This window comes from Aulonocara sp. 'chitande type north' Nkhata Bay, linkage group LG13, assembly GCF_057382095.1.
Source record: "Aulonocara sp. 'chitande type north' Nkhata Bay isolate Kocher_YH1m ecotype deep benthic linkage group LG13, A_spYH_male_GT1.1, whole genome shotgun sequence".
Taxonomy (NCBI): Eukaryota; Metazoa; Chordata; class Actinopteri; order Cichliformes; family Cichlidae; genus Aulonocara; species Aulonocara sp. 'chitande type north' Nkhata Bay.
This window is the reverse complement of record NC_141356.1, coordinates 5304983-5321642: the sequence shown is the minus strand read 5'-3', so window position 1 is coordinate 5321642 and position 16660 is coordinate 5304983. Positions and strand designations below refer to the sequence as shown.

The window sequence follows — 16660 nt, the reverse complement described above, 5'->3', positions numbered from 1 at the left end:
ATTCTACTGTGACTGAGACATAACTAACACTGTTGTGAGCCAGATGCTGGTGCTAATCATCTCTTGAGTTTGTGCCAGTCACATTCTGTTTTGTTCTCAAGAAACGTTATCGTTTCCTTCACTAGAAAAAGAGGGGAGCCAACTAATTGCTAATAACTGTCAATTAGCAAGCTCTAGTTTTGATTTGGCCTTCTGGTCCTGGAATCACATCCATGTGCTTTTTTGGATGGCTCAGTATCCTAAGTGTGAATGTTGTTCTTTCCCCTTCTGTGCTCGTCTGTTTTGAAGATAAAGGCTTTACCAGACTTGTTATCAGAACTACCGCTGCAGTAAATATACATTTTACCCCAGAGACCGGAGGTTTCCAGCCGATTGCATTGTTTCTAGGCCTGTTTCGCTACAGCAGTGAGAACACTACTTACTACAGCCTTAGTTAAATGATTGCATGTTCATTTTTTACTGACAATACATGAATTTAACTGGGCTTACGTTCTTCCTATATATTGTTATTCTGACTTGAGGGGAATTGAAGTTCATATTTCATTTACTCCATGAATGCACTATAAACCATCAGCATAATATGTCCTAAATGTTGAGTGGATGGGGCTCATAATCGTTATGATTTTCCTCAAAAAACAACAGCGATGGGATGCAATTGGTCAATTTGCTCAAAAGTGGAAATTCAGCTTCTGGTTTTTACAAGCAAATCCAGCATTATGTTGTGTCTGGATCTTAATGTTGTCACTATATTTATTAATCATATTGACTATTCACCCTAACTACTGTTCCCTGCTGCAGCCAGAGTCGCCACACAGGAGTGTCCTTGGTTTCACAGATAAACTGTCAACAAGCAGCTTAGAAACATACTTCCTCTAAATCGCCTCATACCCCTAAGTTAGACATTTCCCATCTGTTATTCTGAGCTTACCACATTCCACAAGCTGCCCTTTTATCTTACTTAAAGAAGAAAAAACAGTTTTTCAGTGTTTTACAAGAAACACTGAAATTTACTGGAACCCAATGTCTGTCAGTTAAATACGGAAATGGCTTCCTGTAAAACACAGTACTGTATATTAAGTACAGTACGGTTAAGCTGACTGACCTATAAACATCAACTTTTCCATAGTTAACAGCCTAAAAGATATAGGTTACAGTGGAAGGCTAAGACTGTTGGTGTGTGTGTTAGTCCAGTAGTCAACTGTTAATACCAAAAACATGTTGGAACAATGTAGCCAATGTGAGTTTGGAGACAAGGGCACAGATAGTGAGATGTGGAAGCTAGTGACCAAACCAGCAGCAAGGACTGTATCATACATCCCTGCACATGTGTGCACTGATGCACACGTTTGTACACACTTTTACAAGCTTGGAGACCTGTGTGCACATCCTGCATTTCTCCGTACCAACAGTTTTGTTGTTTTTCCATGTATTCCACCCAGCAGAAGTGAGAAAAAGGAGAGCAGAGGAAAGAAGGAAGGCAGAGTGTGCACTCTTATTGAAAGTTGCATCAGAGCCCCTAGACAGCTTTGTGAATTTCAGCCCAATTAATCTCAAGCTTGTGAGCAGAGACTGCATAACAAGACTCGTCTGTCTGACCTCAGGCCATCTCAGAGTATGTGTGTTTGTGTGTGTGTTTGTGTGTGTGCCTGTGTGTGTGTGTGTAACAGATAGAGTAAGTCAAGGGATGATTGTGCAAGACTCGTTCCCTGTTGTCACCTTGAGTATGCATGTGACACTGGAGCTTGTGTGCGCGCCTTTAGACGATGCTTATATGTGAGGCAGATTTGACTCTGTGCAGTTGGTCAGTTGCATGAGGTTGTGTTGTGTCAGACTCCCCATGGAGCTGTGCTACAAAACGACAAAACCTAAGCAGTGGTATGATCTTTAACATGGTGACAACAGTTATCATCCACAATGTTCTTCTCTTTTGCACATACATTTTTTAAATATATGCACATCAGTGGTAATGATCTTACAGATTACCAAAAGTGCCAGCTATAGCTCATTCTTTCCTCTCCTCAGCTTTTTGTAAAGGAAAACCGTGGATTGTTTATGAACATACTGTATACATAGTATATAGAGTATGTTCATGAAGTGCAAAACCAGTGGGTGCATGCATACCTACCACAGTTCCTGGTCTAGCCTCAGGTAATAGTCACCCCCCACTGCAAATGAGCTTTTTGGGAAAATAACGTTCTGTACAGGACCATACCAATGTCTTTGAATGTTCTGGACAATTTAGTACCATCTGTGTAAACTTAAAAATTTGCCAAAGTTTGGAACTTGTGAAGCTTAAAGAGTTTTTCCTTATTATTGTTATATTTCCTTATTTTTACATAACAACATGACCGCCCAGTATTAAATACTAGAGATGGACCGATCCGATATTACGTATCGGTATCGGTCGATACTGACCTAAATTACTGGATCGGATATCGGCGAGAAATAAAAAATGTAATCCGATCCATTAAATATCAAAAAAGCACCTCACAAAACTTGCGACATGGCGTAACTCGTCTCATAACCGTAGCACGTCGGAGCAGTGTGGTCACGTGATACAGCGGCTGTGTGTATTTGTAGTCTGCTACCAAACCAGCATTTCATCTCCGAGGAAGTTATCCCAGAGAGAAGTAAAGCAAGTGTGTAAGTTCCTCTCTGAATGTTTGTAAAGCATTCCCACGTTAAGCTTAACAACTGATATATGGAGCAAGTGCCTCTCTCTCTCTCTCTCTCTCTCTCTCTCTCTCTCTGTCTCTCTCTCTCTCCTGCCGCTACTTCATGAAACTGCTTAATGATCAGCTGATCGGCTTTTCTGTCGCGAGTCCGTCTGTCTTGTTTGTTTTTGGCCCACTTTGCACCAGAAAGAGGAAACCAGCGGCTGAACAACAGCAGCACGTTTAAGCTTGATAAGCTGTTGTTAGAATTCATTTAATATTACTTTCTACACCAGGATCTCTTTCTACGTAGCTGACGGCTGGTAACTGTGCAGGGGCGGATCTAGCAAAGTTTAGCCAGGGGGGCCGATAGGGCATTAACAGGGAAAAGGGGGCACAAAGACATACTTTTCTTTCTTATTCTCATTTAAAATGTCTCGCTTTTAATAAATAATTATCTGAATCTTACACCCAAAGTTTTAATCTGATGTAAAATGTATAGAAGTCCATTACTGTATATAGTAACTGTTAAGTCTAATATACCCTAGTAAGCTATAGTACTTTTTCCTTTGGGAAAGTACCATCTGTGCAGTCTGCAATTCTGTTGAAGAAAGATGTTGAATCTATTTAATTATTCTTGAAAAAATAATTTATTTCTGTGCATTTTTTTTTCACACTGCATCAAATTAAAGTTGATTACATCGATTAAGCATCACAAAGTGGAGGGTGGAGGGTGGTTCCCTATTTTTTATTTTTTTTTGCTGGTAGTTTGCAACCCTATTAGTTAGGTTGCTTAATATTTCTGCTAAGTACTCTTTAAAATACCAGAATAGGAAGGATGGAGCAGGTTTAAGTTTATTAGATTGATCAGTGTTGCTGAACTATGAAATATTTTGGGCGCAGTGTACTTTTTACACACAGGTATAACAGAATAGCTTTAGTGCTGTTGTTTATTTAAACTTGACTATGAACTTATACAAAATGCAGCAAGATATTAAAAAACAGTTTTATTGATTAAAAAACACACTATATCGGATTCATATCGGTATCGGCAGATATCCAAATTCATGATATCGGTATCGGTATCGGACATAAAAAAGTGGTATCGTGCCATCTCTATTAAATAATAGGGATTATTCACAACAGTGAATCATGCAAAGCTACTGTAGTAGAGTCCAAAAATCGTGGAGCTGTAAATAAGCAAAAAAGGGACATTTAAGATGACTAATGACAGCGATTGCCAGTAATGGCCATAACATTGTTCTGAATACATGAAACAGTGAATCTGATATAAGCTGGTCTCTGTGTTTTTGGTAAAAAGTCTTTTGTTGAGTCTTTGATAATATTAGTAATGAGTAAAACTTACAAGAGACCAGTGGAGGATGCATTTACCAGTGGTTTCACTTGGAGTGCACAGCTTCTTGTGTGTAGTGAGACGTAAGCATGACTAACATCAGTGGTATGTGGCTTGACCTCGATTTTTAAAAAGTATGTTAAATATATTTACAAAATAAAAACTACAGCTGAATTGAAAGACTTGAAAACTGTGTGACATGGTTAACCATCAGTGTGTACAGGTGGATTAAAACAATTACTGAAAAATGAAAGTGGTATATTAACAAAACAGCTGGTTTGATCTTGTACATTCAGTCAAGCAAGTGATTTATGTTAATGTTAAAGTGTTGGTGGAGTCTTTTGGCCTAGGTAGATAGTAAGAACAAACTTATCTGTTAGATTCATAAATCACAGAGGTTTCCACACAATGGCCAGACGGTAACTGATCTCGACAGTGAAAGCAGAGCTAACAGCAGCTTGTCTAGCATGCTCGTCTCGCATCAGTTTCCTGCCAAAAACCAGACGTTTATCCACGTTGTGCATGTGCAAACAACCAGAAAAGGCTGCCGGTCTCCTTTTATTGTGTGACAGAGACAATAGGCAACAAGATAGTAGTTATTTCAAGGATTGATGCAGACCACTCTTTAACATGAAAGGAGAAAGATTCCTTTTACAATGGCAAATTTTAATGGTCTGTTATGAGCTCTCGTGGGATGCCACTGGCTAACAGTGGTGGTAAGCAAATACTCCTAGTGTGACATGCTAGCTGCATTGTAAACCTTTATCTTTCCCTGTAACCTTTTACCTACAAAATCTATCACATACAGTGGGGCAAAAAAGTATTTAGTCAGCCACCGATTGTGCAAGTTTCCCCACCTAAAATGATGACAGAGGTCAGTAATTTGCACCAGAGGTACACTTCAACTGTGAGAGACAGAATGTGAAAAAAAAATCCATGAATCCACATGGTAGGATTTGTAAAGAATTTATTCGTAAATCAGGGTGGAAAATAAGTATTTGGTCACCTCAAACAAGGAAAATCTCTGGCTCTCACAGACCTGTAACGTCTTCTGTAAGAAGCTTTTCTGTCCCCCACTCGTTACCTGTATGAATGGCACCTGTTTGAACTCATCATCTGTATAAAAGACACCTGTCCACAGCCTCAAACAGTCAGACTCCAAACTCCGCCATGGCCAAGACCAAAGAGCTTTCGAAGGACACCAGGAAAAGTATTGTAGACCTGCACCAGACTGGGAAGAGTGAATCTACAATAGGCAAGCAGCTTGGTGTGAAAAAATCAACTGTGGGAGCAATCATCAGAAAATGGAAGACATACAAGACCACTGATAATCTCCCTCGATCTGGGGCTCCACGCAAGATCTCATCCCGTGGGGTCAAAATGATCATGAGAACGGTGAGCAAAGATCCCAGAACCACACGGGGGGACCTGGTGAATGACCTACAGAGAGCTGGGACCAAAGTAACAAAGGTCACCATCAGTAACACACTACAACGGCAGGGAATCAAATCCCGCAGTGCCAGACGTGTTCCGCTGCTGAAGCCAGTGCATGTCCAGGCCCGTCTGAAGTTTGCCAGAGAGCACATGGATGACACAGCAGAGGATTGGGAGAATGTCATGTGGTCAGATGAAACCAAAGTAGAACTTTTTGGTATAAACTCAACTCGTCGTGTTTGGAGGAAGAAGAATACTGAGTTGCATCCCAAGAACACCATACCTACTGTGAAGCATGGGGGTGGAAACATCATGCTATGGGGCTGTTTTTCTGCCAAGGGGACAGGACGACTGATCCGTGTTAAGGACAGAATGAATGGGGCCATGTATCGTGAGATTTTGAGCCAAAACCTCCTTCCATCAGTGAGAACTTTGAAGATGAAACAAGGCTGGGTCTTCCAACATGACAATGATCCAAAACACACCGCCCGGGCAACAAAGGAGTGGCTCTGTAAGAAGCATTTGAAAGTCCTGGAGTGGCCTAGCCAGTCTCCAGACCTCAACCCCATAGAAAATCTGTGGCGGGAGTTGAAAGTCCGTGTTGCTCGGCGACAGCCCCAAAACATCACTGCTCTCGAGAAGATCTGCATGGAGGAATGGGCCAAAATACCAGCTACTGTGTGTGCAAACCTGGTAAAGACCTATAGTAAACGTTTGACCTCTGTTATTGCCAACAAAGGTTATGTTACAAAGTATTGAGTTGTATTTTTGTTATTGACCAAATACTTATTTTCCACCCTGATTTACGAATAAATTCTTTACAAATCCTACCATGTGGATTCATGGATTTTTTTTTCACATTCTGTCTCTCACAGTTGAAGTGTACCTCTGGTGCAAATTACTGACCTCTGTCATCATTTTAGGTGGGGGAACTTGCACAATCGGTGGCTGACTAAATACTTTTTTGCCCCACTGTATGCATTCAGACAATTTGCAGTTTTTATAAGGCACCATTTAGCGTGGGAGATGATTAGCAAAATCATACTTGGTAGAGCAATGTCATTATAGCGGTAATACTTAATAACTCATGAATTAAACCTTTTCAGGTAACTTTCACATCAGTGAGGATCCTTTTTTTTTTTAATGCTGCTTAAGGGGAAAAACTTAAATTTTTTGTCTAATAGTTATTGTAGTGGTGGAGATGAGTGTCCTTCAAAGGGTGGCTGGGCTATCTCTTAGAGATAGGGTGAGGAGCTCGGTCCTTTAAGAGCCGCTGCACCTCCACATCAAAAGGAGCCAGCCGACTTGGATGAGTAGGATGTCTACTGGATGCCTCCTAGGCGAGGTGTTCTGAGCATGTCCTACCAGGAGGAAGCCCCAAGGCAGACCCATGACTTGCTGGAGAAAATATACCTCTCAACTGGCTTGGGAACGACTCAGTATTCCCCTGGATTAATTGGAAGAGGTAGCTGGGGTGAATAAAATGTCTGCGTCCAAATGGAGATAAGCGGTAGAGTATGGCTGGATAGAGTTACACAGCATTCTGGGAACATGTGACTGTTGTTATAATAATAAAGAGGTTCAAATGAGTCCGCAATAATTCTGAGATTTCTCACGGACTTCGATTATCGGTGTTGGGCATGCATTTGTGCTAAAAAAAAAAAAGGTACACAGATGCTAAACAATACAGTTTTTATTATTTCCGTCTGAAAATATTTTAATTGATAATTATGTTATGACAAACCCAAACCCAGTAAAACACAGTTAAGTCATTCAAAAAGTGACAGTCTGCGTTGGCAAATCATCTGCAGGAAGAGCAAGTAACTCGCATCTACTTAAAGGATCCCTTCAGGCCGTCTCTCTCGCTAACCCTAAGCCCGCTATCAGTTTTCATCAGCGTATGTGTGCGCTTGTGCACGTGTTACTGTGTGCACACTAACATACTGCATCATCTTTCTGCAGAAGGTCGCTCCTAATCTCATCATTTGTGGATTTTCTCCCTTCAGCTGTACAATCCCAGCTGAATACATTTTTGTTTTTTGTCATCCTGACTCGTCTGCAGGACAGCAGGCATTCTAATCCAAGATTTGGGTTTTTAGCAAAAAGCCACCATCTGCTAGCTTGATCTTATCATGCCATAAAGCGTTTTGATGGTAGACATTTTGAGTAAAAACATAATATGAGCAACTAGGTACTAAAATTAAATGTAAAATCTCCATTCTGTGAAGAGTATGCCAAAGGTCATCTTTTATCCTCCAACTTTTTGAAAGTGATTATTATTCAGTTTTAATGTGTCAAACCCAGCTATCTTAAAATAAAAATGTAAATAAGTTTACTCGTTAGCAATGTTCCCTCTAAGCTGCTCACGTGCGCAATTGCGCACTGTTGGCACGGTCTCTGCGCACAGAAAATCTGCGTTGTGCACAAAAAAAAACTAACCTGAAATGAAATTAAAATTAATACTTCAACAATCATGTTTTGCAGTGTTAGTCAGTAAGTGACTGGCTGCTCCCATATGGGATTAGAACAATGCCACCTTATCCCATAGTTCAGCCGATGCGTATATACGCAGCCAATCAACGTCATTGACAGGCTATGACAGCGTCCTTATGTGCCGACACCGGTGTTTTAGTTAGCAAAGCGGCGTGGCTGATGTGGAGTGAAGCCACGTTAATGACAACGTGTACAACCATTGGAGATGTGAGCAGGACAGACGGAACAACTGACGGAAAAAGTGTGGACTTTATACCAGTTTTTAAATTGTGTTGATAGGCCACGTAAAACCAGAGTTGTGATAAAAATATGCAATGTTTGGTTTTCTTCCTGAATACTGTCGTTGTTTATATTTACTGCGGGAAGAAACGGTAAAAACGGCGTTTTATAAGCAAAAAGGCCTGTGAGCAAAAACACCCCCCCGTCCCCGCCTTTCCTATTGGTCCAAAAAAGTACCATGTCGACCAATCAAAAAATGGTATGGCAACGTGGCATCTTGTTGTTAAGAAACGGGGGGAAGTTTTAGGAGTGACGGCGGTGTTTTGAGATGTGAGAGATTCGAGACGTTTAGCACAAATCTTGTGTAGTTAGTGTGTAGTGTAGTCAATAGTTTTGTTGTGTGTGTCAGAACAACGAGGCGACTGCTGAATGTTACAGGTGTTACAGCAGTGATACATCTCCTGCTGTCAGGCCTGCAGGTATCAGGCTGTTGTTCTCCTTTATCTCATAGTGGACAGAAATTATGTTTTGGAGTGGCACAAATAATTTGTGTGGCATCAGATTTGATGCAGAACAGCTGATTGTTCTGTAAATAGTTTGAAATGTTTATTTTAAAAAACGCCTTGGCTGCATTTAGAAAAATAGCTGCAAAAACTTTGTTGTTTGCCAAACTGAGTTACTTTTTTGAAGAAGTAACTATATAATTAATTGCCCAACATTGGTCATCATATACTGTATTTTGCAGACAGAGAGTTACAGGACTCTCTCCCAGACCACAGACTCATACTCATAATACAAGTCAGAGCTTTATAAAAAAAAAGTAAGTTGTGTTTTTACTTCCAATAGTGTTAACATACTACACAGTTCATGAACAAGATTTATTTATTAATTTTTATTGTAAGTGGGCTAAAGCAGTTAATTAAAAGTAGTCTAACATAAATGTAAGTGCACACGTCTGATGTCGCTCACATTGGTCAAAGGGATCGCTCAGGGAGTTTGTGTGTTCGCTCAGACACGTGAAAAATTAGAGGGAACATTGCTCGTTAGTTACTTTTTTCCCCAAAGGTTTTAGAAAAATCCAGTTTTTGTTTTCTAAGCAGGACACTTCTTTCTGTGCATAGAGAGTTTTAAGGTTTTGAAAACAACTTATGAAGTGTGACATTAATGCACGTAAATGTAAAACAATTTTTTCCTGCACCTCTCCATCATTCTGTTCATTTAGGGCCGTCTGCTGGTGAAAACTGGGCGTGTCCACCTAGGCGAGAAGGTTCTGCGTGATGCGGTTCAGATCCACAGCACCTCCCACGAAGCGTGGAGTGGACTGGGTGAAGCTCTTCAGTCTCGGGATTGCAACCAGGCCCCCGACTGTTTCTTGACAGCCCTGGAGTTGGAGGCCTCCAGTCCCGTCCGTCCCTTCACTGTCATCCCCAGAGAGCTCTGAGATGATGGCCTTGCAGTAGCATGGAGGTTTGGGTTGGGGTGAAGATTTTGGCTAAAATGTAATGATGAGCTGACGAAAAGACAATGGAAACATGAGCTTTAAATCAAAAGTTAGTTTTGGGTATTGGGTCTGTTTTCTTGCTGTTGGGGAGAACAGACTGGTATCACTCATGTATTTACAATATTTGAAGACAAAATAAAATAAAATAGTATCTATTTCCCCAACTAGTTGGCAAGTGGTTGCTGTAAGTGGCTGGTGGTTGCAAGCATCTAATTTGTTTCAAAGAGGTAAATTATGCAGCATGGAAGACCTTGATTTGACTGATTTGGTTGCTACCAGGTTGCCACAGTCAGGTTTGTAGTTTGAAAACTTGTCTGCAAACACTTGCCGAGTGGAAGTGAAACTGAAAAGTTCAACACAAACAGAAGATCGAGACTGCCCGAAGTCGAAGTAAAAGTTGTGTCTTTCATGCAAATTACAAACAACCCGGACAAGATAATGATGACAATCAGGTTTTTGGTGCAGCAGCCTCCAGCAGCCACTTGCCAACTGGGGCTTTGCAGGACTATGTTAATTATCAATTGTGGGAAAAGTAAGACTTTTTTCAACCAAAAGAAAAAACCAAGTTGACCAAGTAAGTGCACTTGGTCTGGAGAATTCCCAGTTAACCAAAAAAAAAAAAAAAGAAAGACCTCCAGCATAACCAGTCTCAGGAAGGGTGCTTCCATCCCTGTGTGCTGCAGTGTGCTGCAGGTCACTAAATTGAAGATATAAGTTTTCATTTTCTGAAAAATATTTATTTTTATTTATTTTGCTGTTTTGGACTGAACTAGGTGAGCTGTCTCCTCGTGTTTCATATTTTTCTTAAGCGTGACTTCAGGTTTAAGGGACAGAGGTTTGAGTGGTATTTATTTACTCATCTAACTCTAAGTTTGTTTTCCAAAATTTTAGCCATTCCTTCATCAAGTATATTTTAAAGAACAAACCGTTTAACAAATCACTTTTACCTCAACTTGAAAAAGTAATTAATCTCAGCAACTTTCTTTGTTTCTTTGATAATCCAATTGTTCAGTCTGACGTCACTAGCCGTGTCTGGGTCTAAACTCCGCTGCAGGTCCATATATCAAACGATCACTGTGGCATTACTGAGAGTTGAAAAACTGTCTAAAGTCTTTCATCTTTAATAAAATGATCAGCGTTCTGCTCTACCAGGTGTAACAATTGAGTTTAACATCCAGGCATCCATGAAAACGGAATTTATGACATTTAACGGAGTTAGAAGTTAGCAGGGAGTTAGCTCGCTAGCTTCTATCTAAATACAATATAGCATGTCCTGACTGCGGGGTTTTGGAAACAAATTAAAACGTACAGCTCTGCTATCACTTCCAGCATAAATGAAGACAGAAAACTAAACAGCAGTGACGTTTGTAGGGTTACTGAAGTTGGGCTAGCTGATATATAATGATGTGCTACGTGACCGCTAGCGACACAGCTATGTTAGCATAATATGAACAAGCTAACTTTTTTTCCCACTCGATAAAACGTGAGTGTTCTCGGTGGTCAGGAACAAATGTAATCGCATGGCAGGATGCTGTAAAAGGACCAAACTTCAGCCAGGAGAACAACTGAGATAATCCATCCACAATACGAGGTTAGTCATTCATATACTGCTGCATGGGCTGTGCTGTAGTTACATCCTAAGGTTTAAAAACTGAGCTTAAATAAATGATTAGTGGTAATAAAAGCCGAGGGAGGTCAACAGGGATCACTGACTGTTTTAGGAGCTTTTTGAGATCAAATAGAAGAAAATACATAACATTAAACATGTTAACAACACAAAAGCCATATTAAACGCAGACTACTTTAGGCCCGGAAGTAGGATTCGTCGCATCATCACTGAACAACCGGATTATCAGTTTAATAGCTCCATAGTGTTAGAAGCTAGCAATGTGAACATTGCTAGCTTCTAACACCACCAATTGTATTAATGCAGTTTGTGCGGATAAAGAAAGAGAGGGCTTTAGGTCTTTGCATATAAAAAACGGCTGTATAGAAAGTTAATATTTTAGCATAAGTAGCGTTCTGTTGTAAATCGCCTATGGAGTCTATGGAGGGATATTTTTAATGATCGCAATCACCGGGTTCATAAATTCAGAGATGTGCCAGTTACATCTTGACATAAAAAGCATGTTGTTGTGTTCTGATACATGTGGCAGTGCAGATAGGTGGATATTGTACATGCTGTTTATCACAGCAGCAGCTCCACTTCATTATTATTTGGACCTTTGATGTATTTTTGATGATGGCCTTGACTGGTGTAGCTTTTTATGCAGGCACAAACACTCCCTCCTGCTCATCTTCAAAAGAACCAGCATGAACACGTCATTCCATATGGCATCATTATATGTGTGTACATGATGTATTTTAATACATGTGTATCTGCTCCCTCTGAATGATCCCTCTGGGATGTTAGCAATCTTCTGTTTGTACGGTACAGTAGGCCCTCATCCATGCACATATGCATGGGTGTGTGTGTGTGTGTGTGTTTTGGGGGGTGGGGGTGGGGGGGGTGCTTGACTCATCTGTTCATAATGCCGTCCATTATAAACAACAATGGCTTTTAAAAATCACTGCTGGATTTTGTATCTTCACCTGCCTTGTCACTTGTGACTAATGGGCATCACTTCCGAGTGCCTAACCACATAAATGTGAGCAGTGGGACTGGGCTGCTGGCTTATGTAATACTGCCAGCACAGTTTTCTGCCTCCAAACTCCCTCCTCCTTTCCCTCCCTCTTTCTATTGCTCTCTCTTGCTCCCGCTAACCCTCTATGTCTCTTGCCCTCTCCCAGCTTGGCTGATGTGATGTGATGTGGCTTCGTTGCCTAGCAGCCATCCCCTTGTTTGAGTAACTGGGGAAGTGGAGAGAGATCTGGTCCTCTGAACAGCATACATATACAGTGGGAAGACACAAACAGTCACTACACACACATACACACAGATGCACGACGTGTGGTTTTACAAGTTTGACAGTGTCTGTTTGATGTCTGCTGCTACCATGTGAGGAATGAACCAGCTATAATCAATGTCTCGGGCTGGTGTAAATTGATTTGTGTTATGGGAAGAGTCCCTGGCTTTGCTTTTAGAGAAAAAAAAAGCCGTCTGTTCTTCTCCCTCCCTGCAGCATTGCAAGCACCAATCTCTACCTTCCCTGTATTCTTTTTTTTTTTTAAAAGAACCGCCCACGCCCCGATCGCTCTTGGCATGAAAATCCCTCATTCATCAATACTTCGATTTTTGGACATGGAGGTTATCTATCACTATCGCCTCTTTTCTGCCATCGGAATAGTCTATTTTTACTCTCTCTCCCTCCTCACTCACCGACTCTCCCTTGTTCCGTCCTCTCCTCATTAGCACCGTGTGAGACACCTACACAGGGGCTTCGGGAGATGAATGGTCTAATCCTCAAGGGGAAGGAGTGAAGTATTACATGGTGCACAAAGATACACACATACTCTGACAATGAGAGACATGCGATGAAGTCATTTTGAGGTACAGCACAAGTATATATGCTTAAACATATAGTATACACACACATGTACACACATTCATACTTACACTGTCACTGTGATGCCACCCATGCACATCACTCTGGTGTCACTTTCATACCTGAGCAACACACCCTCCACACCTCATGATAAACAAACGTACATGAACCGCAGTGACCGTTTTGGGGGAGGTTTCTATGCAAGCGTGGTATTCAGGTCATCAACGTGGATGCCAACCCGGCAGGGGCACATAGAGGGCACGGGCTGGGCTGGGCGGTGCTGCTGCTGCGGGGCGCCAACAAGGAAACTGTAAACCATCACTGTGATGACCAAACAAGGCTGGGGAGTCATGGATGGGTGAGGGGTGTGATGGAGGTTATAAGGATCAGATGTGGTTTCATAATCTCATTTATTAATAAAATGACAGATGCGTCGGAGTTGATCCCCAAGGGGAAAATGTGTTCGAGCATTTTCAGTGTTCACGCGTTGACATAAGAATGTATTCAAAATGCTGTAAAAATCATTTGTAAAATAAAAATGAAAATGTTTTGATGATTGAGATGAATTTTCAGTTAAAAAACACTAACAAAAAACCTCAATAAATGTTTGCCTGTAGTTTTACTATGAGTTACACTATGGTGCTGTTAATAGCTTCAAATTAGCATCTGCCTGAATCAATATACTTTTGGCTATAATGAAAATGTATCATCATAAAATCCACAAGTGTCATTTTCAAAGGTTGGCTAAAAGGCAAGGCAAGGCAAATTTATTTGTATAGCACAATTCAACAACAAGGTGATTCAAAGTGCTTTACAGAGACATTAGAAACAAGAACAAATAAAAATCATGATTTAAAATTGATTAAAACAAGCAAACAAACAAACTAACTAATTAACAAACAAACAAAACAGTATATAAAATCAAAACAGATAAAATCAGAACAGTAGATAAAATCAGTAGTTAAAATGTAAGTTTTGAAATTTAAGCTTAAAAGTGTGGATTTGGTGCTTTATTCAAATGCAGCTGAGAACAGGTGAGTCTTCAACCTGGATTTAAATAAACTGAGTGTTTCAGCTGATCTGAGGCTTTCTGGGAGTTTGTTCCAGATATAAGGAGCATAAAAGCTGAATGCAGCTTCTCCGTGTCTGGTTCTGACTCTGGGAACTGATAAAAGACCGGATCCAGATGACCTGAGGGATCTGGAAGGTTCATACTGGGTCAGGAGGTCACTGATGTATTTTGGTCCTAAACCATTCAGAGCTTTATAGACCAGCATCAGAACTTTAAAGTCTATCCTCTGACGGACAGGCAGCCAGTGTAAAGACCTCAGAGCTGGACTGATGTGGTCCACTTTTTTGGACTTAGTGAGGTCTTAAAAGACATATCTAACATATCTAACATTTTTTCTCATGACTGCGTGCTTTCTGCAGACTTACTGTACTAGCTAGTAGGCAGTTAGCTTGACCTAGCATAAAGTTTAAGCTAATAGAGGAAAAGGATTTTTTTTTTCTAAAGGTAAGTAAATCTGTTTACTGTAACTTCAAAAGGTCAATATTTAACACAATGTGTAAAGTCCAAAGTTGTGGAATTTATGCCATTTTTTTTAATAATGCAAAATAGATTTTTGTACTAAGCTATGCTAGCCTTAAATTTACATTTAACAAACAGATATCAGAGCTATATTTACTTTAGTGCCATTCCACAATTCTGACTCTTATGTTACAATTCCCAGTGTTACAGCCTGACAAAAAGTGTTTACAGGTTGGTATACAAGACATTTTTGCCACTGCTGATAGACGGATGCCAACACTGTTAGCTAGCTATGGATACAAGTTGCTAACCTTTCTAGTATTATTAACTTAGCCCTCCACCTTCCTGTGTGAATAAGGTCAGTTGTAGCTCTGAAAGAATCTACATGCACCATCTAAAATCCTTTGCCAGACACTAGAATATCTGATATACCTGCTTATTGATATAAAATAGGTGTTATATTACTCTCACATTGTTGCCACCCTGCTGCCAGCCTAATATTTTGGACATGCTCTGGCACTCATTTTTATGAGGCTGAAATTTTCAAGCAAGCAGGCCCAATAACGCCACAGTAAACAGCAGCCTGGCCAGCAGTTTGTTGTCTTCCATCAATCGCCAGATCCAAAACTTGATAGCCCTCCAGCGCTGTTGGTCCACGTTCCACACACTGTGCGCCAGCGCCAGCACCATTACCCACTTATACAATGACCCCCTTGTTCACTAACAGTTGCTCATTGGAGCTGATTAAATTTTTAAATGTCATTTAATAGAAGTGTAATGTACCTCCTTTGTGTCTGTCAGCAGCTTGAGATGGGCGGTGAAAGGATACCTAGTTAACCTCCCGGTGTGTCGGACCGCCTGCTAAATTCCTTGGTCGTCACCCTTAGTGTAGGGCTGTAGTGTTGAAAGTGAATGAGCCTGAAGCCCTCTGAACATAAACCTGCAAATCTCTTTGTCTATCCCCACTCCTGGTGTTTCAAGGTGATGTGTTATACAGATGGAGCAAGATGGAGCTAGTACTGCAGGGCCATTTTAACTCAACGCAATGTCAGTGAAAACAATGGCTGCACTGTTCAAGGGTTTATTTGTTTGGAGAACTTTAGCTGGGACTTAACAAACCAATAAGAAGTCCCACACCAGTGCTGGATTAGAGTATTTTTAAGTAACCTCACATTCTTTGAAAATTCCAGTGGTCTGCCTTCGTCATCGCTCCGAAGCTGGGTCACATTTTCTCAGCATGTTGTTTAGTGTTAGCTGTTAATTTGACATCCTCAACTCTGGCCCAACGGTGGAGCTGAGTAGCACGGTCAAATCTTGCTGTAAGCTGCCAAAAACACAGATTTATTCCAGACGTTCAGTGATGCGCTGCATTGCTTCCTGAATGGCGACCGGATCTCATTAAGCTGTTCCCAGAAAGAGGAGTCAATGTTTGGGCTGCTTGTACGACTTACCCTGGCACCAGATGTTCTTGTACCCATTAAATGAGAGAATTCCACTGTGCCAGCGCAACTGAAATCATGCTTAAAACACATTTGCCGCCACATGAAAAACTAGCAGAGGTAAGAAACAAAAAGAAGGACAATGTGTTACTTTGATGTTTGTACTCATCATAGATTAAGAAAAATTGATATGTTGGATTATGTTGATTCCCCACGGAGCCTTTAAGAAATGAGTGTGTGTGCACGTGCTTGCAGGTTTGCGCATCAGTTTGCAAAGCGCATTTTTAAAAAGCAAAAGATCACAAGCGCGTGTGCATTCGCTGCATTGCATGGATGTGCAAGTGTTTATTTTAATGCACCGTGCATCTACGAGGGTGAGCTTGATTGACAACAGAGGAGCGGGTGCCTGGCCGTGCCTGTGGTCAAGGCAGGCTGTGGGAGGTGGAGGGTGTTAAGTCATCAGTATGAGGCATATGTCAGAGATCAGTGCTGTACTGCGGAGATCATTTAGATGAGAAGGGAGGAAGGGCACCAGGGATTGACGGAGTCA

The 16660-nt window shown here is 41.0% G+C and overlaps 1 protein-coding gene across 3 annotated transcripts in view; it reads left to right on the top strand.

Moving 5' to 3' along the window:
- Nucleotides 1–12135, top strand: part of ttc7a (tetratricopeptide repeat domain 7A) — a 69090-nt gene extending 56955 nt beyond the window's left edge. For all 3 annotated transcript variants that reach the window (XM_086258364.1, XM_086258363.1, XM_086258365.1), the window contains one exon: nt 9377–12135. In XM_086258364.1, coding sequence (XP_086114490.1) covers nt 9377–9595 — 219 coding nt within the window. In that variant the 3' untranslated portion in view covers nt 9596–12135. The remainder of the gene's footprint in view (nt 1–9376) is intronic.
- Nucleotides 12136–16660: the final 4525 nt, after the last annotated feature.